Source organism: Salvelinus alpinus, chromosome 32 (assembly GCF_045679555.1).
Source record: "Salvelinus alpinus chromosome 32, SLU_Salpinus.1, whole genome shotgun sequence".
Taxonomy (NCBI): Eukaryota; Metazoa; Chordata; class Actinopteri; order Salmoniformes; family Salmonidae; genus Salvelinus; species Salvelinus alpinus.
Window position 1 is genome coordinate 2,595,874 of NC_092117.1, and position 26,976 is coordinate 2,622,849.

The 26,976-nt window shown below is 42.3% G+C and overlaps 1 protein-coding gene across 9 annotated transcripts in view; it reads right to left on the reverse strand.

The window, feature by feature from the left end:
• The window catches only part of LOC139562235 (fibroblast growth factor receptor 2-like), a 107,034-nt gene extending 97,566 nt beyond the window's left edge, over positions 1–9,468 (reverse strand). For 3 of the 9 annotated variants that reach the window (XM_071379736.1, XM_071379735.1, XM_071379727.1), the window contains exons 1-2: positions 8,764–9,466; positions 5,882–6,158 (exon numbers count right to left, since the gene is read on the reverse strand). In XM_071379736.1, coding sequence (XP_071235837.1) covers positions 5,882–6,071 — 190 coding nt within the window. In that variant the 5' untranslated portion in view covers positions 6,072–6,158; positions 8,764–9,466. Of the gene's footprint in view, positions 1–5,881; positions 6,159–8,763 lie in introns of all 9 variants that reach the window. The other 6 variants (XM_071379730.1, XM_071379734.1, XM_071379733.1 and 3 more) reach the window with 4 other exon arrangements.
• Positions 9,469–26,976: the final 17,508 nt, after the last annotated feature.

The window sequence follows — 26,976 nt, forward strand, 5'->3', positions numbered from 1 at the left end:
CGTGTGTGTGTGTGTGTAAATTATGTATTTCTGTGCTGTATGTACTAGGGATGTGATTAAATGTTAATCAAAATTGTCATTGTAACTGCCATTTCTTTTCCGGTTTTCCGTTAAATAAAGGTGAAATTTAAAAAATATATATAATTAGCATCGCTAACGGCTACACAAAGTGGTATACATATAGGCCCTATAGAACCGCACACAGCAGGTCACGACATTCAGGTAAATTTGCCAGTGGCACATCAGGCCAGTGCCAAATGAAAGCTACTGGCACGAATGGAAAAGAAACTGGCCCGGGTCAACATCTGACAGGAAAGCGAATGATGTGGAATTTCAATAGCAGGATTCATAGAGACATTGGCAAGTCAAATTCAAGGACTTTCAATTATTTTTCAAGGATTAAATGGCAATTTTCAAGTACCTACATTTTATATGTAATTGTTGTAATAGCCTATAGAAAAAAAACTCCTCCCAAAATGTATGCAAAAAAAGTATGCATTACCACTTTAAGAATAATCATTTTTCAACAGGCCTACCCAATGGAATTATACATTTACATTCTAAAATATGTCAGAATAATGTGAGCATTTCCTGACTAAATAGACAGCATGCTCCCAACACACACACATTAATGAAGTCTGTCCATGTGCTAGCTAGTCATTCTCGCCATTTGAGATGTTGAAGAGTTATTGAGGGGTTACTGTATCTTGTTTTACAACGAGAAAGTGACAAGTTGAATAATAATATTGGAGCAAATCAATTCAAAAGTTTATTGGTTGCGTACACAGATTTGCAGATATTATCGCAGGTGCAGCGAAATGCATGCAGAACTTCTAAATCGGCTACCATAACTTCAATGACTTTTCAAGGACCAAAGAGCCTCGAGGAAATTATTTCCAAGATAGGCTATTCCATGATGACTGAGTTGTGCATCGCAAATATTCAACCAAGACTTTGAACTTTTTAAATACCTGGTTTGCATACATACCCATTCTTGCCTTAGCATTTACAGGTAGATATCATAACTTGGAACTGCTACCGCTGTCGGTCATTGGTCCACCCAATAACCAGCTGTTTGAGAGCTGTGTGCTCTCTCTGCCCAACAGATTATCTATATGGGTGTAGCGAGCATGTGATAAATAATCAAAACAGCAAACGACCAGCTTCGGGAATCCATCTGTTTTTTAAATAAATTACATAGCCGAGATTAAAAATTGCATTATTGAAATATTCCCTACAGACGGGGATTAACGAATGGCACGGAGGGTTCCCAAAACCTCCCTTCTAAGTTGAGCCCTGACACACAGACGAGCATTCCCGTGCCGTTGTTGCCTGTTCAGGAAGTTGGTTCATTTTTGGTCATTTGCACATTACTGATGAATAAATCATAACGAAAACATTTTTACAAATTGTGAAGCAAAAACCAACGTGACCAGGTAAAAGAAATTCACCGGTACCCTTGCGACCAATTCAAAATGTGTGTCGCACTGCCAAGTCAAACCCTCGCAAATGCGACTGTTTCGGTCACAGCATCGAACCCTGCCCCCCGCTCTTTCATGGAGGCTCAGGATGCAATTTCCAGTCACTATCAACCCACCCTGCTCTGGAGTTCATTCCTACCCCAGTCATGCCTAGACTGGGCCCAGATATGTTTGAGCTGATCGTTGCCCGTGGCAAACACACAAGGAAGGCAGACTGTGTTGTGGTCAACTTGCAGCATCCCTTGGTCACAGCCTGGCACAGGCACTCACTCAGTTCTACCACCCTCTTATCAGACAGGTGTGAGGTAGTGGTGGAGTGACAACAAGGCGTTTTCTGCTGCATCGGCCAAGGCAAACAACAGACCTTATAACACCGACACACCTCCACACTAACTAGGCCTAACGGCAGGCAAGTAGGGGCCTATAAAAGTCCATTGTATAGAAGAGGCTATCAGGGTAACTGCCTGGCCATATTGACAGCAGGACTCGGGATAGTTTGTTTAGTTAGAGAGTTCAGCTCCACTGCCACTGGGGCACACACACACAATAAGCACGCTCACCCACACCAAACATGCTCACGCACACACACACATCATTAACAGGCCAGGTGCAGGCAGACAGGCTGACACTTTTACACTTTTACAACCTGGATCCTACTGCTGTTTAGATATCACTGTGTTTGAGGTAAGTCATATGGCCACTATCTTTTCCCCACCACCCACTTACATGAAAATGAACACGCAATAAAATTGGGTTCTTCTTATTAAAATTGAACTGGCGATAACTATGCATGTATCCTGTTATGAAAACCTGAACAGAGATTTTAAAGTAATATAATTAAAGAAATATAATTACTAGATTGGAGGTCTGGGACGAACAATCCCAGTATCGCAATATGTTTCCCATGGCAAAAATGAAAACACGAAGCAGACCAAATTCTTTGGTACTTTAAAAACCTGCTGTATATAAAATATTGTGTGCTATAACTTGGAAAATAAATACGTGTGATTCTGGATGACAACATAACGATGTTTGTTTCCAACATTAGGAAGCTAAATCTGCTTTGTGTTTTGTTTCCTTGCCATGATACTAATGAGTATCGCGACACTGGTATCGTCCCAGCCCTACTAAATTGTGGTTTAATGTCAGTAGCAGCCTCTTCCTGCTCCACACAAGATGAAGGATAGAAGTGTATGTTTCAGCATGTTCCTCCCTGCTATACCAGCCTTACAGGTAGGAGTCCTACAGTATATCACAAGCTGACAAGTTGTTTTGCTCACATAATGAGTAGCAATCAATCAAAACGAATCACAATTACACGTTTTCCATGACAATGGGTTGTCACGCCCATGCATATTTACATTGATTTAGCCTGACTATCCTTCAGTCCACTTAATATACTACCACAAGTATAGTAAGAGTGAGGACCATAGAAATTGAATGAATAGATTGTATTTTTAATGATGAAGATAGCTAGGTTTACCTTCTAGAACACCTGTACTTTGTCAGTTCCATCGACACGCAAGTTCCAACGTACAGACTACACACACAGTGCCACATTCATTCATTCAACACAAGTATCTAAACAGGCCCCGGAGCCAAGCAGCATAAATGCCATTGTAAAGGTACACATACCAGCGTTTGTAACCCGTTTCCATATCATTGTTACTCCGCTCCACTTACCCAGTCAATTTCACAGTGCAAATCCAGCCGAGCTTCTGGACAAGGCAAACAGTTCCATAAATACAGAACGTCCGGGGTGACTGACGACAACAACAATACCAGTACTGTATAGCCTTTTCATAACCATATGCTCGCTCTACTTCTTCAGTTTCCGCTTACAGAGGTAAACAAACATGATGAGGAAAAAGGTAATGGGTCTGCGCACAAAAAGACGGTGCATAAAGAGTGAGATTGAGAAAATGCATCGACAGCCCATGCTTAAGTAAAACTAAGTCAAGGGATAGCATACACATACATTTCAGGTTAACAACCTTCTTCGGTGGGTAGGAAAACAAACTAGCAACAGAGCTATCATGGGTTCATTCCTTGTTCAAAGCTAGCAGTAACACTGATATGCACTCTATGACAATATCCCTCCCTTTCCAGAGAGGTATTTAGAGACAGTGGTGCATGCACTTGTGGCCCCGGGCGCTCTAGTGTTCAGAGGGCGTGGGGCCAAAGGCCATTACTGTCAAGACAACCTCTGGGGGGGTAATTAAGAGAAGGACAGACAGTCTAGTCTGTCTCTTTTCACGTTCCTCTGTTTCTGTCAGTACAGATGGGACACCACAACCACTACCAATCAGAGTGAGAGAGGTTCTCATATGAGCTCAAAGGAAATAAATTGTAAAAGTGTTTGGTGCATCTTTGGTGGTTTAAAATGCAGTGTATCCACTTGTGTGTGGCTGGGATGGGATTGTGTTTTTAAATAACCAAATCCAACGAAAAACGCTGGTTCACACACAAAACACACACAATCTTCACCGCCGTGGAATACTACCCTTACGTGCTTGACCAGGGTCAGCTAACAAAAACTGATCTGGAATCAGATATCGGGGCTTTCTAAATAAGCCTCAGAAACCTGCCCTGTTGATCCGTCACCATGTGAGCCCCAGGTTCAGCCCACTTAATCCCAGTCACATGACTTCCCAACTTTTCCTCCTTCTCCGTAATCTCCCCTATTTGAAGGAAATGTCAGGAAAAGTCAACTATGCACAAATCCTCTTAAAACATTTTGCTATTTGCAAATATTGGATTACAAGGGGAAAATTCCAGGCTCTTACAACAAAGGCATGTCCAATAAATCTGTTTTTCAAACAGAGCCGATTGGAGCTAAGAGGACTCTCTTTCTGTAAACAACAAAAACAAGAGTGAAAACCTGAGGTAGTGAGGTAACCCTTGTCTGGGCAAGTGTGGGCAACTCCCGACCCCTAGGCCAAAGGGCAAGAGAGCAGGGGCTGAGTGTGTGTGTAAACTGTGAAGGGGGATTCAAAAGGCATGCAGCGTTGGCCCAACTTACTGACTGACTAGCCAACACAACAACTCTAATTAGGGTCTGCCTACTTCTCTGAATTTCCAGGCTCCTTGGAGGCTAGTGACAAAACACATAGTACCCACAAACACTGCCTGTATTACAAACCATCTTTCATAATGTATTTCAAGAAGTAACCGTTTCTAAAACAAAATGCGACCATCTCAGGCACCAGTTCAGCAGCCCAAAAATATGTTAAAAAATGGCCATGGAAGGTAATTTAGCTGGAGACAAGCTAGAGCGACTAAGGAACCAAAAAACGGTGTAAAGTTAAGGAAAGTAGATCCTTACACATTCACACTGTTAACCAAAAACAAGTATTTTCTTCCCAAACAAAAGGCTGCTTGGTGGAAAATAGGCTACACATAGACGTACAGGCTAAAGTGTGTGGTCCTCACTCCTCCCCTCAGAAGAAGCAGAGAGAGAGACTGACAGAGAAGAAGAAAAAGAGCAAAAAACGCAGTAGAAAAGGAGCAAAAACGTTTGATTCACTCAGCAACACCTTGAAAAGTGTTGTGTATGGTGGGAATCAGCCTACTGCAGTGCGAGTAGAGGATGAAGAGAGCTCTCTCTTTCCTTCTCTGTCTCTCTCTCTCTTTCTCTGGGGCAGCGGGGCACCCGAGAGGTGCAAGTGAAAACACTGTCCCACTCACCTTCCCACTCATCCTCTCATACTAGGTCCCGGACCAGTATTTCACACATGCTAGGCTTTGTCCATGGCAATTTAAAGCACCACCACCTGATACGCTTTTCTTGACAGTTTTTAACTTTAGATGACACAAATAGTGTCCCGAGACTGAAATTTCACAACAACAGGCAAAGAAAAAGTGACTATGGGAAAGAAGTAAGAACCAAAGCTATGTGCCATGGTAGTAAGTATCTCATGGTGTGGCAAACATCACACATGCCAAGGTTAGTTAGTTTCCACATTTGATAGTTTTCCTTTTTACGTGCCCCAATTTCTCAATTCCACATGTTTCATTTCTAATGAATCCATAATACTGTGGAGATTTGTTATTATGAGGGTGAGGGGATATTTTAGGGAAAAGAAATAGGAGTACAACTCAAAAGTGCCAACCCTCCTCCTCCCCAACCCAAACCACCCTTACAGTGTACGATGAGGGGTGCAAGACAATAACCAAGGAGCCAGGTTGAGTCTTACAACAACATTACCTCCTTCTCTCTATCCCACCATTATATAACACGCTCCAGGTGCCCATTGCCCTTAGGCACAGACCTAGGATCAGCTTATCTTTCCCAAATCCTAACCTTAACCACTGAAGGGGGAAACCTCTAAACTGACCTTAGATAAGTATCTAGGGGCAACAAAGTATATAATACAGTCAACGAGGAGCCAGTATCTTACCTTCAGGTTCTAGCGTAGCCTCCTCTTCCTCGGCGGCAGTGTACGGCGGCCTTGCCAAAGTAGCCGTTGCTAGGGACAGCAGGATGGTGGCGAGCAGCCAGGCCCACGAGGCCATCCCGTTAGTGGAGGGTGAGTCCGTCCCCCATCCCCCCCTCCTCAGGCTCTGCCTCCCCCTGGACACTGATCCCATCTGAGGGGCTCCACCCAACCATCAACTGCAGGCTGCCCGGCCTGTCACTCACTGTGAATTCCCCCAATCACCTGGGCTGAGGAAAGGCTGTGGGAGGAGCAATAAAGTTGGAAAAGGGGTGGTAAATAGGTGAAGATGGAGGGAAAAAGGTAGGTAGGGATGAACATTTTAAATAATGTGGGGAGAAAGTGAGAGGGAGAAAACCAAAAGAGAAAAATGTATATTGACTTAGAAACTGAAGCCAATTCTGCATTTACAATATACTATAGTCATATTCTCACCTATTCTAATTTGTTCACCGACTTATTTAATTTGTTTCAGTTACAATAACACCTATAGAAAGAGTAGAGAGAGGAAGAGCGAGAGAGTGTGTCACAAAATGATGTCAGACAAGCCTTGCCACAGACATACCGAAACGCTGATGCAGCTCAACACACAACCACACTACAGCTACCTTTACACCAGACCCATTGTCACAAATCCTCACGTTCCCCATTACAATACTACCGTCTGAGCACATAGCATTTCTATTAAGTGGACTTGACGCTTGCATTTCTAGGCTAAAATCACTTTTATAAAAGATGTACATTTATAAAAAAATAGAAACTGCATAGAATAGGCATTGTTAGTTGTGAAAAACATTACTTTATTACAAGGCTATCGATACCTATGTATTGTATTATACCATTTCACTAATAAAAGTATTAGCCTATTGTTATTATTACTGAAATTGTGGAATATCAAATTCCATCAAACATTACCTTCTTCTGATCAGAGAGTAGGTTACAATTAATAAGTAAATCATCCAATACTGAATAGCCTATATGAGTTGTATCCTAGATGCTCCAAACCTGTTGCTTTCCATTTGAGGTTGGTATATTAGTGAATATGCATACTTTTCTGTTGCAAAATAAATTCACTTAATTCATTGTAGCCCTATGATTATGCGATTTGTAATTTAAACGGAATACACTAGGACACATCAATCTACTGGCCATTGCCAGACATCTGCGGTGCAATCCGTTTTAGAAATCTATAGAGGTTTGGAGCCGCTGCAAAGAGCCCCGAGTCACGCTTCCTCAAGCGCCTTCTGATCCAGCTGCGATGTATTGATTGGTTTACCCAGGAAGATGCATGTCATTTGACATGTAGGCGTAAACAGCAACTTTGAAATGTGTTGAGCGATTCTGGTTCATTTATATTGACTGGAGAGGGGAGAGCACGCGCGGATCGCAAGCAAACGTTTATGCCCCCCCCCGCGCGCACAACATCATGGGATGCTGCCTGGATGCATTCCGCACGTACAACGTACCTAGAGTGGGCAGACTACCTTGGTTTAGGACTATGGTTTATTTAAAAAAACTAAATTCGTCTATCAATGCGATGTAGAAAATTAAGCAAAGTAATAAATAACCAGAACAGTGTTGTTAATGAACATGCACGGGTGCTGCATCCACTGCTTAGATATGTTTTCCTAATTGAGGGGAAAACATAGTAAACATCTCCTTATAGGCTGTTGTTGAATTAAAAACAGTATTTCCCCCAAATAAGAAAACAAGAGCTCTTGCTTCGTACTATAAAAGGGGTAGGCTACATTATATGGCAATTTCTTATAATTTGACTGTCAGATCAACGTACCATTTTAATTAGCCTATGGATAAGATTAGTCCTTTCAAAACTCCTTAGAACAACAAATATGGCTAAAACAACAGGTCTTACCAGCATTAAAAATGAGCTATTCTATTTCAGATGCGTAAAACCCACATCAGGAATGGATTATATTCAATTATATTCTCGTATAGTCTTTTGCTAAGCAAAATGGACACTTCAGACCGGCACTGCAAGGTAACCGACAATTCATGGACAATTCTTTATGCTCGACAATTCGCCTAAGTCTAGCCATCTTTTGCTGTGGTAAATCTAACTAACACATGTATAGACTACAGCTTTTAAAACCTCTTTATGAGTTGCTGCTGTCAACAACATGACATCCAATAAGTTCGGACACCAGGGCTTTTCAGCATATGCATATCCATAGGTTTCCCTGGCCCCCATTTAAACCAAATCTTCCGAATGAAATTTCTTAGCGCTGATTTTAATCCTATTGATATTCAAATCAGTTGGCTTTTGGACTCAGTGCTCAGTGAGTCCATGCAGTAAAAACACAAAGTGCGGTCACGGGGTAGTTGGCACCATTAATGCGATGTAGAAAATTAAGCAAAGTAATAAATAACCAGAACAGTGTTGTTAATGAACATGCACGGGTGCTGCATCCACTGCTTAATTATGATTCCCCATTGAGGGGAAAACATAGTAAACATCGCCTTATAGGCTGTTGTTGAATTAAAAACAGTATTTCCCCCAAATAAGAAAACAAGAGCTCTTGCTTCGTAGTATAAAAGGGGTAGGCTACATTATATGGCAATTTCTTATAATGTGACTGTCAGATCAACGTAGCATTTTAATTAGCCTATGGATAAGATTAGTCCTTTCAAAACTCCTTAGAATAACACATATGGCTAAAACAACAGGTCTTACCAGCATTAAAATTAGCTATTCTATTTCAGATGCGTAAAGCCCACATCAGGAATTGATTCTATTCAATTATATTCTCGTTGTTCCAGGACGAATAGAACAATAACCATTTGAGATCTATGCCCACAAGTTGCCAAAATACGGCCAAAATACTTACAACGAATAACTACCTAAAGTCTGGAAGAACTCCGATTCGCATGCATGGACAAGGCAGGAGGCGAGTGCATGGGCCGAATCGAGAGGAATGTGTAGCCTAGTCCCGATGGAGCAAATTCACCCCACTGCACCAAAAATGCCAAGCAGCGATTTTTTTACTTTCCCCAAATTGGACGAGAAACAAATAAAATCACTGAAAATGTATTATTAAATCACGATGTCATTGTTGTTCCATTGCACTTAAAAAAATCCGAATTTAAATCCATATCCTTGAAAAATAACTAGAAAAACATAGCTACGTCCCTGAAACTTCTTCACCAAGTTGCTAGTCAACTCAAATGTCAGTGTTCCAGAGCGAGCGCACTTTTCATCCAAACGAAAGGTTTGCACTTTATGATGAACTAATGGGTAAAAAAATAACAGAAACTCTCCAAAAACATAGAATCCATCAATATATGATCCCTCGCGGCAGAGCGTCTTCTTCCCAGACAATCCTAGTACTGTTCTCAGACGCTTTGTCAGGTTTACTAGATTTTTTCTCCTCCTTACGTCCCCCGAAATTCGAGCCGTTTCCTGGCCACAGTGTTTTTGGCACTGCCTTCCTCAGCCAATCAAATCTCAGTGGCCCCCTCTCTTTCTATGCTTTTGCCTCGAAAGAAACGACGAGCCTTTCTTGCTCCGTGCGCCCGAGGAGAGAGTGCTCAATTTACGGAGCTCACTACAAACTTGGTCCCATACAGGGGTCCTCCGCCCTTCGTTGGCTAGGCTCAACTCGCAATAATTACGCCCCCGTGCGGACAAAACACGAATCATATACATTGCATTCGGAAAGTATTCAGACCCGTTGACTTTTTCCACATTGTTATGTTACAGCCTTATTCTAAAATTGATTAAATACAAATATTTCCTCACTCGGGATACCCGAGTGGCGCAGCGGTCTAAGGCACTGCATCTCAGTGCAAGAGGTGTCGCTACAGTCCCTGGTTCGAACCCAGGCTGTATCACATCTGGCCTTGATTGGGAGTCCCATAGGGCGTGCACAATTGGCCCAGCGTTGTCCGGGTTAGGCTGTCATTATAAAGAAGAATTTGTTCTTAACTGACTTGCCTAGTTAAATAATGATATATATATTTAAATCAATCTACACACAATACCCCATCATGACAAAGCGAAAACAGGTCTTCTTATGGCTGAGTTCCCGTTAACGGGATCGATATGACAACAGCCAGTGAAAGTGCAGGGCGCAAAATTCAAACAACAGAAATCTCATAATTAAAGTTCCTCAAACATATAAGTATCTTATACCATTTTAAAGGTAATCTTGTTGTTAATCCCACCACAGTGTCCGATTTCAAAAAGGCTTTACAGCTAAAGCACCACAAACGATTATGTTAGGTCACCGCCAAATCACAGATAAACACAGCCATTTTCCCAGCCAAAGACAGGAGTCACAAAAAGCAGAAATAGAGATCAAATTAATCACTAACCTTTGATGATCTTCATCAGATGACACTCATAGGACTTCATGTTACACAATACATGTATGTTTTGTTCAGTAAAGTTCATATTTATATCAACAAATCTCAGTATACATTGGCGCGTTATGTTCAGTAGTTCCAAAAACATCCGGTGATTTTGTAGAGAGCCACATCAATTTACAGAAATACTCATCATGAACGTTGATCAAAGATACAAGTGTTATGCATGGAATTTTAGATCCACTTCTCCTTAATGCAACAGCTGTGTCAGATTTCAAAAAAGCTTTACGGAAAAAGCAAACCATGCAATAATCTGAGGTCGGCACTCAGAGCCCAATCAAGACAAAAAGATATCCGCCATATTGTGCAGTCAACAGAAGTCAGAAATAACATTATAAATATTCACTTACCTTTGATGATCTTCATCAGAATGCACTCCCAGGAATCCCAGTTCCACAATAAATGTTTGATTTGTTCGATAATGTCCATCATTTATGTCCAAATAGCTACTTTTGTTAGCGCGTTTGGTAAACAAATCAAAACTCACGAAGCGCGTTCACTAGTTGCAGACGAAATGTTAAAAAATTCCATTACAGTCCATAGAAACATGTCAAACGATGTATAGAATCAATCTTTAGGGTGTTTTTAACATAACTCTTCAATAATGTTCCAACCGGAGAATTCCTTTGTCTTCAGAAAAGCAAATGGAACGGGAACTACCTCTCATGTGAATGCGCATGACCAGCTCGTGGATGCTGGCAGACCTCCGACTCATTCCCCTCTCATTCAGCCCGCCTTTACAGTAGAAGCCTCAAACACATTTCTAAAGACTGTTGCCATCTAGTGGAAGCCTTAGGAAGTGCAACATTACCAATATCCCACTGTATCTTCAATAGGGGCTGAGTTGGAAATCGACCAACCTCAGATTTCCCACTTCCTGGTTGGATTTTTTCTCAGGTTTTAGCCTGCCATATGAGTTCTGTTATACTCACAGACACCATTCCAACAGTTTTAGAAACTTCAGAGTGTTTTCTATCCAAATATACTAATGATATACATATATTCGCAACTGGGACTGAGGAGCAGGCAGTTTACTCTGGGCACCATATTCATCCAAGCTACTCAATACTGCCACCAGCCATATAATTATTTTTTTTTAAAACAGAAATACCTTATTTACATAAGTATTCAGACCCATTGCTTTGAGACTTAAAATTTAGCTCAGGTGCACAGTACATAATAGCAATAATGCATTTACATTGAAAAGGACCCATGAGCACCAACATGTGATGTTCATAGGAGCATATCAAATTGAGTGTCAAATGAGAGCTAAGAGTCTATATTTTGGGGAAATTAAGGCATAGATAAATGTTTAAACCATTTTCCATCGAAGAAATGTGGCATAAGTAAAGGATTTGATTTCTGTATAAACAGATGGAAAAGGGGTCTTCGAAAACATCTGCAAGAAAAAGTTGTAAAAGGTATAAAAAATACATCAAAACACAATAATGTTTGATGAAAAGACTCCTGCCAACTAATATCAACACTTATATTTAGTTTTGGAGAAATCGTTTACCTTATGGAAGTTGAAGAACTATTGCCTTCTACCTTGTAATTCCGTTTCCAATAACCCACGTCTTTTCTAATGTCTCTCCCTGATGAGGAGGGAGGATAATGAAAGTTCACAGAAGTAACAAGTAATGGTAGACATACAAATTAGTTATATAAATTGTGTTTATGAATTATTAAGTGATTAAAACTCGTAATTCCTTTACCAAAAAAATCTGTAAATGATTTACTGCAATTTAATTGGCTACAATGGGAAATCATAATAGTCACAAACCACAGTTGGGTCACCTGCTACTGTCTTTCCTTTCAAATCAAATCAAATCAATCAAAGTTTATTTGTCACGTGCGCCGAATACAACCTTATAGTTAAATGCTTACTTACAGGCTCTAACCAATAGTGCAAAAAGGGTATTAGGTGAACAAAAGGTAGGTAAAGAAAATAAAAAAACAGTAAAAAGACAGGCTATAAAAGTAGCGAGGCTACATGCAGACACCGGTTAGTCAGGCTGATTGAGGTAGTATGTACATGTAGATATGGTTAAAGTGACTATGTATATATGATGAACAGAGTAGCAGTAGTGTAAAAGAGGGGGTTGGCGGGTGGTGGGTGGGACACAATGCAGATAGCCCGCTTAGCCAATGTGCGGGAGCACTGGTTGGTCGGCGCAATTGAGGTAGTATGTACATGAATGTATAGTTAAAGTGACTATGCATATATGATAAACAGAGAGTAGCAGCAGGAGAAAAAAGAGGGGTGCGGGCGGGCACACAATGCAAATAGTCCGGGTAGCCATTTGATTACCTGTTCAGGAGTCTTATGGCTTGGGGGTGATAACTGTTGAGAAGCCTTTTTGTCTTAGACTTGGCACTCCGGTACCGCTTGCTATGCGGTAATAGAACAGTCTATGACTGGGGTGGCTGGGGTCTTTGACAATTTTTAGGGCCTTCCTCTGACACCGCCTGGTGTAGAGGTCCTGGATGGCAGGCAGCTTAGCCCCAGTGATGTACTGGGCCGTACGCACTACCCTCTGTAGTGCCTTGCGGTCAGAGGCCGAGCAATTGCCGTACCAGGCAGTGATGCAACCAGTCAGGATGCTCTCAATGTTGCAGCTGTAGAACCTTTTAAGGATCTTAGTACCCATGCCAAATCTTTTTACGTTTCCTGAGGGGGAATAGGTTTTGTCGTGCCCTCTTCACGACTGTCTTGGTGTGTTTGGACCATTCTAGTTTGTTGTTGATGTGGACACCAAGGAACTTGAAGCTCTCAACCTGCTCCACTACAGCCCCGTCGATGTTAATGGGGGCGTGCTCGGGCCTCCTTTTCCTGTAGTCCACAATCATCTCCTTAGTCTTGGTTATGTTGAGGGATAGGTTGTTATTCTGGAACCACCCGGCCAGGTCTTTGACCTCCTCCCTATAGGCTGTCTCGTCGGTGATCAGGCCTACCACTGTTGTGTCGTCTGCAAACTTAATGATGGTGTTGGAGTCGTGCCTGGCCATGCAGTCGTGGGTGAACAGGGAGTACAGGAGGGGACTGAGCATGCACCCCTGGGGAGCTCCAGTGTTGAGGATCAGCGTGGCAGATGTGTTGCTACCTACCCTCACCACCTGGGGGCGGCCCGTCAGGAAGTCCAGGATCCAGTTGCAGAGGGAGGTGTTTAGTCCCAGGATCCTTAGCTTAGTGATGAGCTTTGAGGGTACTATGATGTTGAACGCTGAGCACTTTCACTGGCATACTGTTATATTCAGCTCATAACTGTTTTCTTTCTGTCATCTGGTGGTCTCTCTCTCTCTCAAAAATAGCTCCTTAGCAAATAGCAATTTCCAATGAAAGAATTTTGGGATTGGTCATTGTGAGGGGCCTAAATTGACGAGCCTAATGGAAGGGATATGCAACCTGGAAACTAGCTGTTATTGGCAGAAAGTTTTAAAACTCTCTTTTTTATTGGTTTATTTACTTATACCGCCTGGCGGTCTTTTCAAAAATGTCTTACACTAAAAGGCTATTATCATAATCCCCCCCATTTTTTTGCCCTCAGAACAGCCTCAGTTTGTCGGAGCATGGACTCCGACAAACTGTTCCAAAGGGATGATGGTTCATCTTGACTCCAAGGCTTCCAGCAGTTGTGTCAAGTTGGTTGGATGTCCTTTGGGCAGTGGACCATTCTTGATACACACGGAAACTGTTAAACATTAAAAACCTAGCCAATTTGCAGTTCTTGACACAAACCGGTGCACCTGGCACCTACTACCATGCCACGTTCGAAGGCCTTCACCCTCAGAATGTCACTCATACAAAATGTATGTCTCAATTGTCTCAAGGCTTAAAAATCCTTCTTTAACCTATCTTCTCCCCTTCATCTACACTGATTGAAGTGGATTTAACAGGTGACATCAATAAGGGATCATAGCCTTCAACTGGATTCAACTGGTCAGTCTTTGTCATGGAAAGAGCATGTGTTCTTAATGTTTGTATACTCAGTGTACATAAAACACAGGGAAATCAGGTTTTTGACTGCACTGGGCATTTAACGTTCACAGACAGACCGGAGTGGACTAAATCTGAACCTATTGTTTCATAGACATGTGTTTCACAATTTGTATATCACAGTTCATTACAGTACAGTACAGTGAGTAAAGAACAGTACAATACGGGGCCAGGCACCAGGATGACAGGCCTGCAGAGGTCAATTTGCAGTCTACTATATTTTTGTAAATAGGTTCGGCCCCCTGATCATCCACTCAATAAAAAATCGGCCCACTGCTGAATCTATTTTCAAAGATTTCACTGCAAATACAATAGTTGAACAGTTTTTAACAAATTAATTTCTTCAAAAATGAAAGAGAAGCAAGAGAGAGATTTCATCATTTTTTCCCACACTTTCTGTTTCACTTACTTAGCTAGCAAATGCAGCTAGCTTTTTTAGCCTACTCAAACACCCTGCTCAAATAGAGGGATGCTATGTTAGTTAGCTGGCTATGACTATCCAACACAAGACTGGAACTCTTCCAAGTAAAAGTAAGCTTTTGGTTTTACAAATGTTTTGCCACCGGGGCCTGCCATTCTTACTGCTCAACAGCTTACTGTAACATTACTGCATGATTGTAGCGGGTTTACTAATGCGTTAGTTCTATTAGCTATGTTGACTATGACATTACTTTAGCTAATATGGTGACAACGATGAAGGCTGTGTGTAGCGGTTATGATATGGTTTGGCTTGGAAAGTTTTTTTGCTTGGTCACATACAGCTGATGTTTTGTGCATTGTCCACAAACGACGGGAAAAGGTGAGAGAGGGAGTGCATATATGCGAGAAGGAATATAACGTGACTGCTATGAAGGTGAACTGTGTTTACACGTGATCAGGGGTGTATTCATTCTGCCAATTCTGTTGAAAAACTTTTCTTAAACAGAACCAAAACGGAACGACACAGGGATAAAAATACATGAATTTGTCCAATAGAAACTCTTGTTTGCAACTTTTTGACTAATGATTTCACCCTAGATCAGCTAGTTGCAGGCAGGAGTTGCTGCTACCGTCTCTTATGACCTAAAATAACTTCTGGGTATCAGAACTGCGATTACTCACCACGGACTAGCAGAATCCTTTTTTTCCTTTAACGAGTCCGATGAGCCCGACGTGAATGATATACCACTCTCCCCGGAACAGGCCCAGATCCCTGTTATTTGCGTGAAGAGAATGCAGAGAAAAAGGTCCCAGAAGGTGGGCTGCCTTCTAAGAATTCGTGGGCAATTGAATAAACCCCCACTTTCTTCCAATCTGCTAGTAAACGTGCAATCTTTGGAAAATAAAATCGACGACCTATGCGGAAGATTAAACTACCAACGGGACATTCAAAACTTGAATATCTAATGCTTCACTGAGTCGTGGCTGAACAACGACATTATCAACATACAGCTGGATGGCTATACGCTGTATCGACAGGACAGAACAGCGGCGTCTGGTAATACAACGGGCGGCGGACTATGTATTTCTGTGAATAACAGCTGGTGCACGATATCTAAGCAAGTCTCAAGGTTTTGCTCGCCTAAGGTAGAGTATCTCATGATAAGCTGTAGACCACACTACCTACCTAGAGAATTTTCATCTGTATTTTTCGTAACTGTCTATAAACCACCACAGACTGATGCTGGCACTAAGACTGCACTGAATGAGCTGTATTCCGCCATAAGCAAACAGGAAAACGCTCACCCAGAGGCATCGCTCCTAGTAGCCGGGGACTTCAATGCAGGGAAACTTAAATCCGTCTTGCCAAATTTCTGTCAGCATGTTAAATGTGCAACCAGAGGGGGAAAAAAACTCTGGACCACATTTACTCCACACACAGAGACGCATACAAAGCTCTCCCTCACCCTCCATTTGGCAAATCTGACCATAATTCTATCCTCCTGATTCCTGAAAATTAAAGCAAGAGGCACCAGTGACAGATGAATAAAAAAGTGGTCAGATGAAGCAAATACTAAGCTACAGGACTGTTTTGCTAGCACAGACTGGAATATGTTCCGGGATTCCGCTGACGGCATTGAGGAGTACACCACATCAGTCATTGGCTTCATCAATAGGTGCATTGATGACGTCGTCCCCACAGTGATCGTACTTACTGTACATACCCCAACCAGAAGCCATGGATTACAGGTGTAACAGTATAGCTTCTGTCCCTCTCCTCGCCCCTACCTGGGCTCGAACCAGGGACCCTCTGCACACATAGACAACAGCCACTCTTGAAGCATCGTCACCCATCGCTCCACAAAAGCCGCGGCCTTTTGCAAGGGGAACAACTACTTCAAGGTCTCAGAGCGAGTGATGTCATCGATTGAAACGCTATTAGCGCGCACCCCGCTAACTAGCTAGCCATTTCACATTGATTAAACTCACCCCCCTTTTGACCTCCTCCTTTTCCGCAGCAACCAGTGATCTGGGTCACGGCACCAATGTAGCCATTTCACATCGGTTACACAGGAAACATCTGCACTGATATAAAGGCTAGAGCTGCCGCTTTCAAGGAGCGGGACTCTAACTCCGAAAATTCTAAGAAATCCCGCTATGCCCTCCGACGAACCATCAAACAGGCAAAGCATCAATACAAGACTAAGATCGAATCGTACTACACCAGCTAGTCGGATGTGGCAGGGCTTGCAAACCATTACAGACTACAAAGGGAAGAAAAGCCGAGAGTTGCCCAGTGACACGAGCCTACCAGACGAGCTAAACTACTTCTATGCTCACTTCGAGGCAAATAACACTGAAACATGCATGAGAGCACCAGCTGTTCCGGAAGACTGTGTGATCACGCTCCCCGCAGCCGATGTGAGTAAGACCTTTAAACAGGTCAACATTCACAAGGCCGCAGGGCCTGACAGATTACCAGGACGTGTACTACGAGCATGTGCTGACCAACTGGCAAATGTCTTCACTGACATTTTCAACCTCTCCCTGTCCGAGTCTGTAATACCAACATATTTTAAGTAGACCACCATAGTGCCTGTGCCCAAGAACACTAAGGTAACCTGCCTAAAGGACTACCGACCCAAAGCACTCACGTCTGTAGCCATGAAGTGCTTCGAAAGGCTGGTCATGGCTCGCATCAACACCATTACCCTAGAAACTCTAGACCCACTCCAATTTGCATACCACCCTAACAGATCCACAGATGATGCAATCTCTATTGCACTCCACACGGCCCTTTCCCACCTGGACAAAAGGAACACCTATTTGAGAATGCTATTCTTTGACTTCACCATAGTGGCCTCAAATCTCATCAGTAAGCTAAGGACCCTGGGACTAAACACCTCCCTCTGCAACTGGATCCTGGACTTCCTGACGGGCAGCCCCCAGGTGGTAAGGGTAGGCAACAACATATCCGCCACGCTGATCCTCAACACAGGGGCCCCTCAGGGGTGCGTGCTCAGTCCCCTCCTGTACTTCTTGTTCACTCATGACTGCATGGCCAGGCACGACTCCAACACCATCATTAAGTTTGCCGATGACACAACAGTGGTAGGCGTGATCAACGACGAGACAGCCTATAAGGAGGTCAGAGACATGGCCGTGTGGTGCCAGGACAACAACCTCTCCCTCAACGTGATCAAGACAAAGGAGATGATTGTGGACTACATATCCTCAAAAGGTTCTACAGCTGCACTATCGAGAGCATCCTGGCTGGTTGCATCACTGCCTGGTATGGCAACTGCTCGGCCATACAGAGGGTAGAGCGTACGGCCCAGTACATCACTGGGGCCAAGCTTCCTGCCATCCAGGACCTCTATACCAGGTGGTGTCAGAGGAAGGCCCTAAAATATGTCAAAGACTCCAGCCACCCTAGTCATAGCCTGTTCTCTCTGCTACAGCACGGCAAGCGGTACCGGACCGCCAGGTCTAGGTCCAAGAGGCTTCTAAACAGTTTCTACCCCCCAAGCCATAAGGCTCCTGAACATCTAATCAAATGGTCACCCAGACTATTTGCATTGCCCCCCCCCCTTTTACGCCACTGCTACTCTCTGTTGTTATCATCCATGCATAGTCACTTTAATAACTGTACCTACATGTACATATTACCTCAACTAACCGGTGCACCGCACATTGACTCTGTACCAGTATCCTCCTGTATATAGTCTCGCTATTGTAATTTTACTGCTTCTCTTTAATTACTTGATACTTTTATTTCTTATTCTTATTATTTTTAAACTGCATTGTGGGTTAGGGGCTTGTAAGTAAGCATTTCACTGTAAGGTGAAACACTTGTTGTATTTGGCGCATGTGACTAATACAATAAAATTTGATTTGAGTGTGCAAGGCGGTATTGAATATGTCACTGTCTGTCCATGTGTCACCTCAAATTTTTCTCTCGACCTGTGTGCACCTATGTTGTAAACTTTCATTCATAGGCAAGGTTATAGCAACCTCATGATGGGTATAGGGAAAATTAGAGTATCGTGTAGTAGCCTAAACCTATCAATGTTACATTGAACTGGGTGAATGGAATATGAATGACAGTCATCCAATATGCTATTACAGAAATAAGGCCATGCCGATGAAGAAAATGTTTTTGTCTTCCATCATCTTAAATGGGACCAACCGCCACTAATGTGATTGTTTACAAATGTATTTAATGTTTGAAATGATTAAGTTTTAGAAAAATGTATCTATTTGAGTTTCTTGTGGTCAATTTGCAGTCTACAATTTTTTTGTAATTAGGTTCCGGCCCCCTGATCATCCGCTCAATAAAATTATCGGCCTGCGCCTTAATCTATTTTATGATACCTGTTATATGGGACCAACACTTTACATGTTGTGTTCAGTGTATATCTTTCCAGAAGCCCCTCACACACATCCTAGGCTCACCTCATCAACTACCTCTGAGTCACAGGATAGGCCCACCCTGTAGCTCCCCTCTCACTCTGCCTCAAGCAGTCTCCCTCATTAGTTCAGGCCTTTTCAATGGCTCTGAAAGAGAGAGTGGAGTGGAACAGAGGGAGGGACGGAGGGAGGAAAGGAGGGAGGCAGAGGACTAGCTCTGTTTATAGAGGGAAAAACCTCCTATTCAGGATGAATAGAGCAGCTAATAAGGCTGTTACCAAAAGCGAGGGTCTGTACTGTGAATGGAGGGTTCTCTCTCTCTCCCCCATCTCTCACTCTTGCAGTAAAGCCATCAGAGAGGTGAAGATGACAGCTTCGTTTGAAACAAAGATGGGGAGAGGGGAGAGGGAGAGTTCTGCTGCAGTTTTCTCCTAATACAAGAGCGTCAAGGCAGTCATTCAAGCAAACTCCCCGTTCCTTCACCTAACGCTATTTACCGCTTTTCATTTTCTCCACCTTTTGAACATAATTTATTTTGGAAAGAAGCCTCATCAAGTTGGGTTTCTTTAAGCTATTGACTTGGATGGACCCAATTCCCAAGAGCTGTGCTGCTTGTCCTCCTCTCTCTAATGTCCCACTCAATTTCAATTTAAGGGGCTTTATTGGCATGGGAAACATATGTTTACATTGCCAAAGCAAGTGAAATAGATATTAAACAAAAGTGAAATTAACAATGCAAAATGAACAGTAAACATTACACTCACAAAAGTTCCAAAAGAACAAAGACATGTCAAATGTTATATTATGTCTATATACATTGTTGTAATTATGTGCAAATAGTTAAAGTACAAAAGGAAAATATCATCCCTCTCCTCTCCCATTTCCTCCCCCATTTCTTCTGCCCCAACACCCAAAGCAATGGAGGAGAATAAACTAGTGGGACATAGACAGACACACACACACACACACACACACACACACACACACACACACACACACACACACACACACACACACACACACACACACACACACACACACACAGTATAAGCACTATCCTCTAAGGTAGAACGTGTATATACATGATAATGAACCTACTTTTTAAAAAATAATTTATTCTCAGATTTTTTTTTTCTTCAGTCACAGTATTTTCAATTTAGACCTATTAGCAGCACTATTTAGCAGCTTTGGTTGATTTTGTGTTCTCAAACAAGTGAGCCTGCCAACATTCTACATCAAGAATATGGGCAAAATGGAATTACTGACAATGAAAATTGTGGGAATGTTACTGTCAATATAGCATTAAAAATAGTTTTCCAGATTGGATTTCGACAACAACAAAAAGAGATGTGAGTATTGGGTTGCGTCAGAGACAACCAGGCAAAATGTTGGTCCCGAGGCAAAACCAGTTGAGAACCACTGCTCTAAGCGATTTTCATAAACAACAAAAAAGTACGCAACCTAGTAATTTGAAACAGCAATGCAATCTTTACAACTTCGGAAATACTATAACTTGAAAAAGCCCTTGTTTAACGCCTGACCAACCAGAACATGAGCTAGTTCAGGCCTGGGCAAAGATCGGCCCAGGCCGACCCGCGACCCGCGACCTGATACGGTCCGCGGAATCATGCTCAGATCAAAGAATTTGCGATAGTAAAGTTTCGAAAAACGTATTTGTTATTCGTTTTTCAAAGAAAGTAGACAATGAATGTAGGGTGTTCCAGCAAGAGTGGACATCGAAATATTTCTTTATTGAGGTATCAGAGAGCATCGCTGTCTTGAAAGACTACAACTTGTCCCGACACTTCCAGACGAAGCATGCAGAGAAATATAGGAATATGTCTTCTGAGCAGAGGGCAAGTGCATATCGAAAGAGTTGCTTTCTCAGTTGCAAAAGCAGCAAAGACTTTTCACAAAACTGCATTCAGCAAACGACAGAATTGTGAGAGCTAGCTATGTTCTGTCCCATAAAATTGCTAAACATAGCAAGCCATTAGCTGAGGGGGCGAATTCATTAAATAATGTTTAATTGACTCTGCAGCAATACCTTGCCCTGACAAGAAAGAGCTGTTTCAAAATGTTTCCCTGTCAAGACGAACAGTGACACGGCGTGTTAAGGACATTGCAGAGAATATGGAACAACAGTTGAAAGACAAGGTCAATTATTTCTCCTTGGCCCTGGATGAGAGTAGTGATGCACGTGACACGGCACAATTGTAGATATTCTTACGAGGCATAACCCCAGACTTTGAAATGACAGAGGAGCTTGCTTCAGTACAGTCAATGAAGAGCACAACCACAGGGAAATATTTATTGGAGGAGGTTAATAAGTGTGTGGCAAAGCTGGGACTGAGTTTTGAAAAGTTATCCAGTGTGACCACCGATGGGTGCCCAAACTTGACAGGAAAAAACGTTGGCCTTTTGAAAAGGATACAAGATCAAGTAGCTGAGCTAAATCCAGATCATAAAAGTATTTTCCTGCATTGCATTATTCATCAGGAGGTGCTCTGTAAATGTGTTCTGAAAATGAGCCATGTTGTGGATACAGTCACTAAAGTGGTAAACTTCATAAGAGCTAAATCTTTAAACCACAGACAGTTTGTCTCACTGTTGGAAGAGACAGAGTTGGGTCGTGCAGATCTCCCCTATCACACAAACGTGAGATGGCTGAGTTTGGGGAAGGTGCTTAAAAGGGTGTGGGACCTGAATTCGGAGATTGCTGAGTTTTTGCAAACGAAAGGAAAATATGTGGATTTCCCTCAACTGCAAGATAAAGAATGGTTGTCTGATTTTGCCAACCATTCACCGTGGACATCATGGCCTTCATGAATGAACTGAATTCCAAACTACAAGGGAAGAGCCTTTTTCCACATCAGATGTACAGCCTTGTCAAAGCCTTCAGGGGAAAATGACTCCTCCTGACCCACCAAGTAGAAGCCAACAATCTCACCCACCTTCCGACACTACTAGTCTGTTCCCTATCAGATGACCAGCGGGAGAAGTATACAACGCTGCTGCGTGCTTTGAACAGTGAGTTTTCTCGTCGTTTTGAGGATTTCAAAGTGTTGGAAAATGACATGCTATTGGTTTCTTCTCCTTTCACCCTCAATGTGGATAACGCTCCCACTGACCTGCAACTTGAGTTTATCGATCTTCAGTTTGATGCAGTGATTGGAGAACTATTTAAAACAATGTTACTGACGAGGTTCTATGCATCTCTCGATGAACAAAACTTTCCAAAGATTAGGAGTCATGCTCAGAAGATGTTTGTACTGTTTGGGTCAACCTATGTATGTGAACAGACATTTTCAGTGATGAAATATAACAAGTCAAGGCACAGATCATCTCTTACTGACTCTCACCTCTCAGCAATCCTGCGCATAGCGACGTCAGAAACTATACCTGACTTCACTGCTCTAGTCAATGCCCATCAGAGACTTCACTCCTCACACTGATTGACTAGTTTAAATGTAATGTTGAGCTCTCTCTCTTTCTTGTGTTTTTGTGCATACCCGTTAACAAGAGTTCTGTCCGTGGTGCTGAATGCACAGTGTACTTTTCCCTCCGTGTAGTTCAATGCATGTTTAATAGTGAAAATACCTACCAAAAGGAGAACATGGATGTGTTTTATTTCTGTGCATGTTAAAAAAGTAAAATAAGTAGCATATCTGGACGTGATTTACAGTAGCTATATCGGTCAACACAGTCATACACATGATGTATAATCCTGTACTATGATTCTGGACCGTGATGACAAAAATATATTCTAATGAGGCCCTCCATGGAAAATAAGGTATAATAAGCTAACATAAGGAATTGTTTAAAGATGGTCATGCCAAAAATCATTTAGATCAGGCCTGGGCAATTATTTTCCATGGAGGGCCACATTAGAATATATTTTTGTCATCACGGGCCAGAATCATATTACAGGATTATACATCATGTGTATGACTGTGTTGACAGATATATCTACTCTAAATCACATCCAGATATGCTATTTATTTTACTTTGAATGAACTGAATTCACCAGGCTACCTTCAGATGAGTCTAGTGGGCATGCTTGAGCAAAACAACCGACATGTACAGTACCAGTCAAAGTTTGGACACACCTACTCATTCAAGAGTTTTGCTTTATTTTTATTATTTTCTACATTGTAGGATAATAGCGAAGACATCACAACTATGATATGACACATATGGAATCATGTAGTAACCAAAAAAGGGTTAAACAAATCGAAATATATTTAACATTTTAGATTCTTCAAAGTAGCTACCCTTTGCCTTGGTGACAGCTTTGCACACTCTTGGGATTCTCTCAACCAGCTTCACCTGGCATGCTTTTCCAAAAGTCTTGAAGGAGTTCCCACATATGCTGAGCACTTGTTGGCTGCTTTTCCTTCGCTCTGTGGTCCAACTCATCCCAAACCATCTCAATTGGGTTGAGGTCGGGTGATTGTGGAGGCCAGGTCATCTGATGCAACACTCCATCACTCTCCTTCTTGGTCAAATAGCCCTTACACAGGCTGGAGGTGTGTTGGGTCATTGTCCTGTTGAAAAGCAAATGATAGTCCCACTAAGCACAAACCAGATGGGATGGCGTATCGCTGCAGAATGTTGTGGTAGCCATGCAGGTTTAGTGTGCCTTGAATTCTAAATAAATCACTGACAGTGTCACCAGCAAAGCTCCCCCACACCATCACACCTCCTCCTCCATGCTTCACGGTGGGAACTACACATGTGGAGATCATCCGGTTACAAAAACACCGGTTGGAACCAAAAATCTCAAATTTGGACTCATCAGACCAAAGGACATATTTCCACCAGTCTAATGTCCATTGCTCGTGTTTCTTGGCCCTAGCAAGTCTCTTCTTTTTATTGGTGTCCTTCAGTAGTGGTTTCTTTGCAGCAATTTGACCATGAAGGCCTGATTTACACATTCTCCTCTGAACAGTTGATGTTGAGATGTGTCTGTTACGTGAACTCTGCAAAGCATTTATTTGGGACACAATTTCTGAGTCTCTAATGAACTTATCCTCTTTGCAATGTAAAGAATTGGTCGAATGTTTGGCGGTAAACCCGTAGGGTGACACATTAGTTGGACTGTGATTTAGGTTTTGTATTCCATGTCTCACCAAAATATAAACCTTGTTTCCCGTCCCTAGTGATATGAAAGGTATGTATAACTTTACTACGTCCAAAAGCCCCAGGGCCCCTCCTCTCTTCTTATTCTCCCAGATTTTTCTCTTGATATTTTTGTCACATTATAATTAAAAGATCAAAAGTGGGTGAGTCATATCCTGTATAGAACCTGAAACAAATGTGTGTGTGTGGGGGGGGGGACAGAGAGAGAAGGAAAAGTATGCCTCAGGGTTTAATTTGAACCATATAACTTTTACTTTGCAGCCATGTAGGGGTGGAAGGGGGAGGAGCCACTGCAGGAGGGATAGTGTTGGTGTAAGAGAAACAGTTAGTAGCCTACACAAATCAAGAGCTGATATAATTGCATGTTAAATTGAAGGAGACCAGTCTATTGGACATTCCGTAGAAGGTGTGAGAGATGAATGTTATCGTATTGGGGTGGAGGGAGGGAGAGACAGAGGGGAAGAGAGGTACAGTATTGATACCATACTGCAGCCATGACCAATATCACAGCCCTCCAGATAGGGTCAGCCAAGAGGTCAGATCTCTTCCCTTCCCTGATATCCCAAGGAATGTGGATTAGCAGTGGTTCTCTGCTTTCAGTAATGTAGACTCCAGAACCCAGCCACTACTACATATCCTGGGTTGTGTTCATTAGGGCACACCGTAACAAAACATTTTAAAATGTGCAATTTAAAACGATAACTACTGTTTATTGTAGGGGAAAAAAGAAGGGAAGCGCTGCTAGGGTACACAATCTTGTAAAAATAAGTTGCTCTTTGGCAAAGGGGTTAAGTAGTCATCAAACAAATGAGGACCAAGGCATATAGTGTAATTAAAATGCCTTTATTCTTACGGCATGTTCAATGGATAAAAGACTTAAAAAGTCTGACGTGTTTCGGCAGTATTGCCTTCGTCAGGGAGTAACCATAAAAAACAAATAGGAACAAGGCACTCTTCATATAATTAAAATGCCTTTATTTTTACGGCATGCTCAATTGAACATGGAAGTTACTCCCTGACGAAGGCCATGATGCTGAAACACATTTTAATCATATGAAGAGTGCCTTGGTCCTTGTTTTTTTGATAACTAGTGTTTCTTATTGGACAAATTCAGATAGTACATCTTTGTTTCACTCCATTTATAAAAAATGTAATCCGTTTCATGCCTACTGAACACGACCCTGGATAGGATACAGAAGTACAGGTAGCTACCCCCTCTCAGCATCCTCATCCCCAATATCTCTTAATAACCCAATTAGGACACTTAAGACCCTCTACTGCCAAAACCCTCCTCACTCCCCTAACCATCAGTCAGGTAAGAGACAGAGCAGGGATTCAGTGAGGGGGTGGAGGGTCAGTCATCCATATTCCTCATGTTTCCGCCACAGTTCTTGCGAGTGTTTGGAATAGCTGGGATGCCTGGATGCTTGGCTTACATTGGGGCGTGAACGAAAGGGAGAGTCTCCAAAGTTGGTTTTACAATATGAGACTTGGAGTCCAGGCCTTTTGAGAAGAACCAATTTTATTTTACCTTTATTAAACTAGGCATGTCAGTTAAGAACAAATTCTTATTTTCAATGACAGCCAAGGAACAGTGGGTTAACTGCCTTGTTCAGGGGCAGAATGACAGATTTTAACCTTGTCAGCTCGGGGATTCAATCTTGCACTAGTCCAACGCTCTAACCACTTGGCTACCTGCTGCCCGAATATATCAATGTTTTTCTGTTTTAAGGTAAAGGAGATGGACATTCATTTGTCTTGTTTGCGAATTAACTAAAACGTACAGAAATACCTGTTTCAGATTCTATACAGGATATGACTCACCCAATTTTGAGTTATTGGATTTACATCAAACATGCTTGGATAGCCTGCAAACACGCACGCACACACACACTTGTCTCAGATTCTATACAGGATATGACTCACCCAATTTTGAGCTATTGGGTTTACATCAAACATGCTTGGCCAGACTGCAAACACACACACACACACACACACACTCTATGCCTACTGCTCATTACCAGACATTGACACAGGCCTCCATACTAATAGTGACTGTAAGAGCTCAACCTTGTTTGCGCCGTGGTGGAGGGAGTTAGGCATTAGCGCTGATGCTGGTGATCCATGCACTTGCTCTGTCTGGATCAACAGGAAGAAGGGTTAAACATTACTGTCTGGATGTGTCCCAAAAGGCACTCAATTCCCTTTATAGTGTACTACTTTTGACCAGGGTCCATAGGGCTCTGGTCAAAAGTAGTGCACTATATAGAGATTAGTGTGCGTTTTGCGACCGATATTCTGTACGTATAGGCTCCTAACAGTTCCCGAAACCCAGCACGGCTCTCTTTGAATGATGAGTCTTAGAATGTTCTCTTCACCTATTCACAAGCAGGACACATCTCTCTCTGTCTGTGAAGAGATAGAAAGGTGCTGCTCTCCTCCGATAGGTAAGACTTCCTGGCCTGCAGCGTTTGCGCTCACTTGACTGAGTAGGTAAAGGTCAGGAGAAGTAATTAAGTTTTAGCGCGATTATAAGTTAGTTCTTGGAATAGATTCCATGTGTCAAAAACTGACATTGTTGTCTGATTTGCCACTAATATTATACGGGGAAAATCCGTTCTGTTGATTTCTGGTATATTATCAAAATAAATCAATCACAGCACATTTTTTAAATCATTCAGAAGTTTTTACCTGATTAAGTAAAATA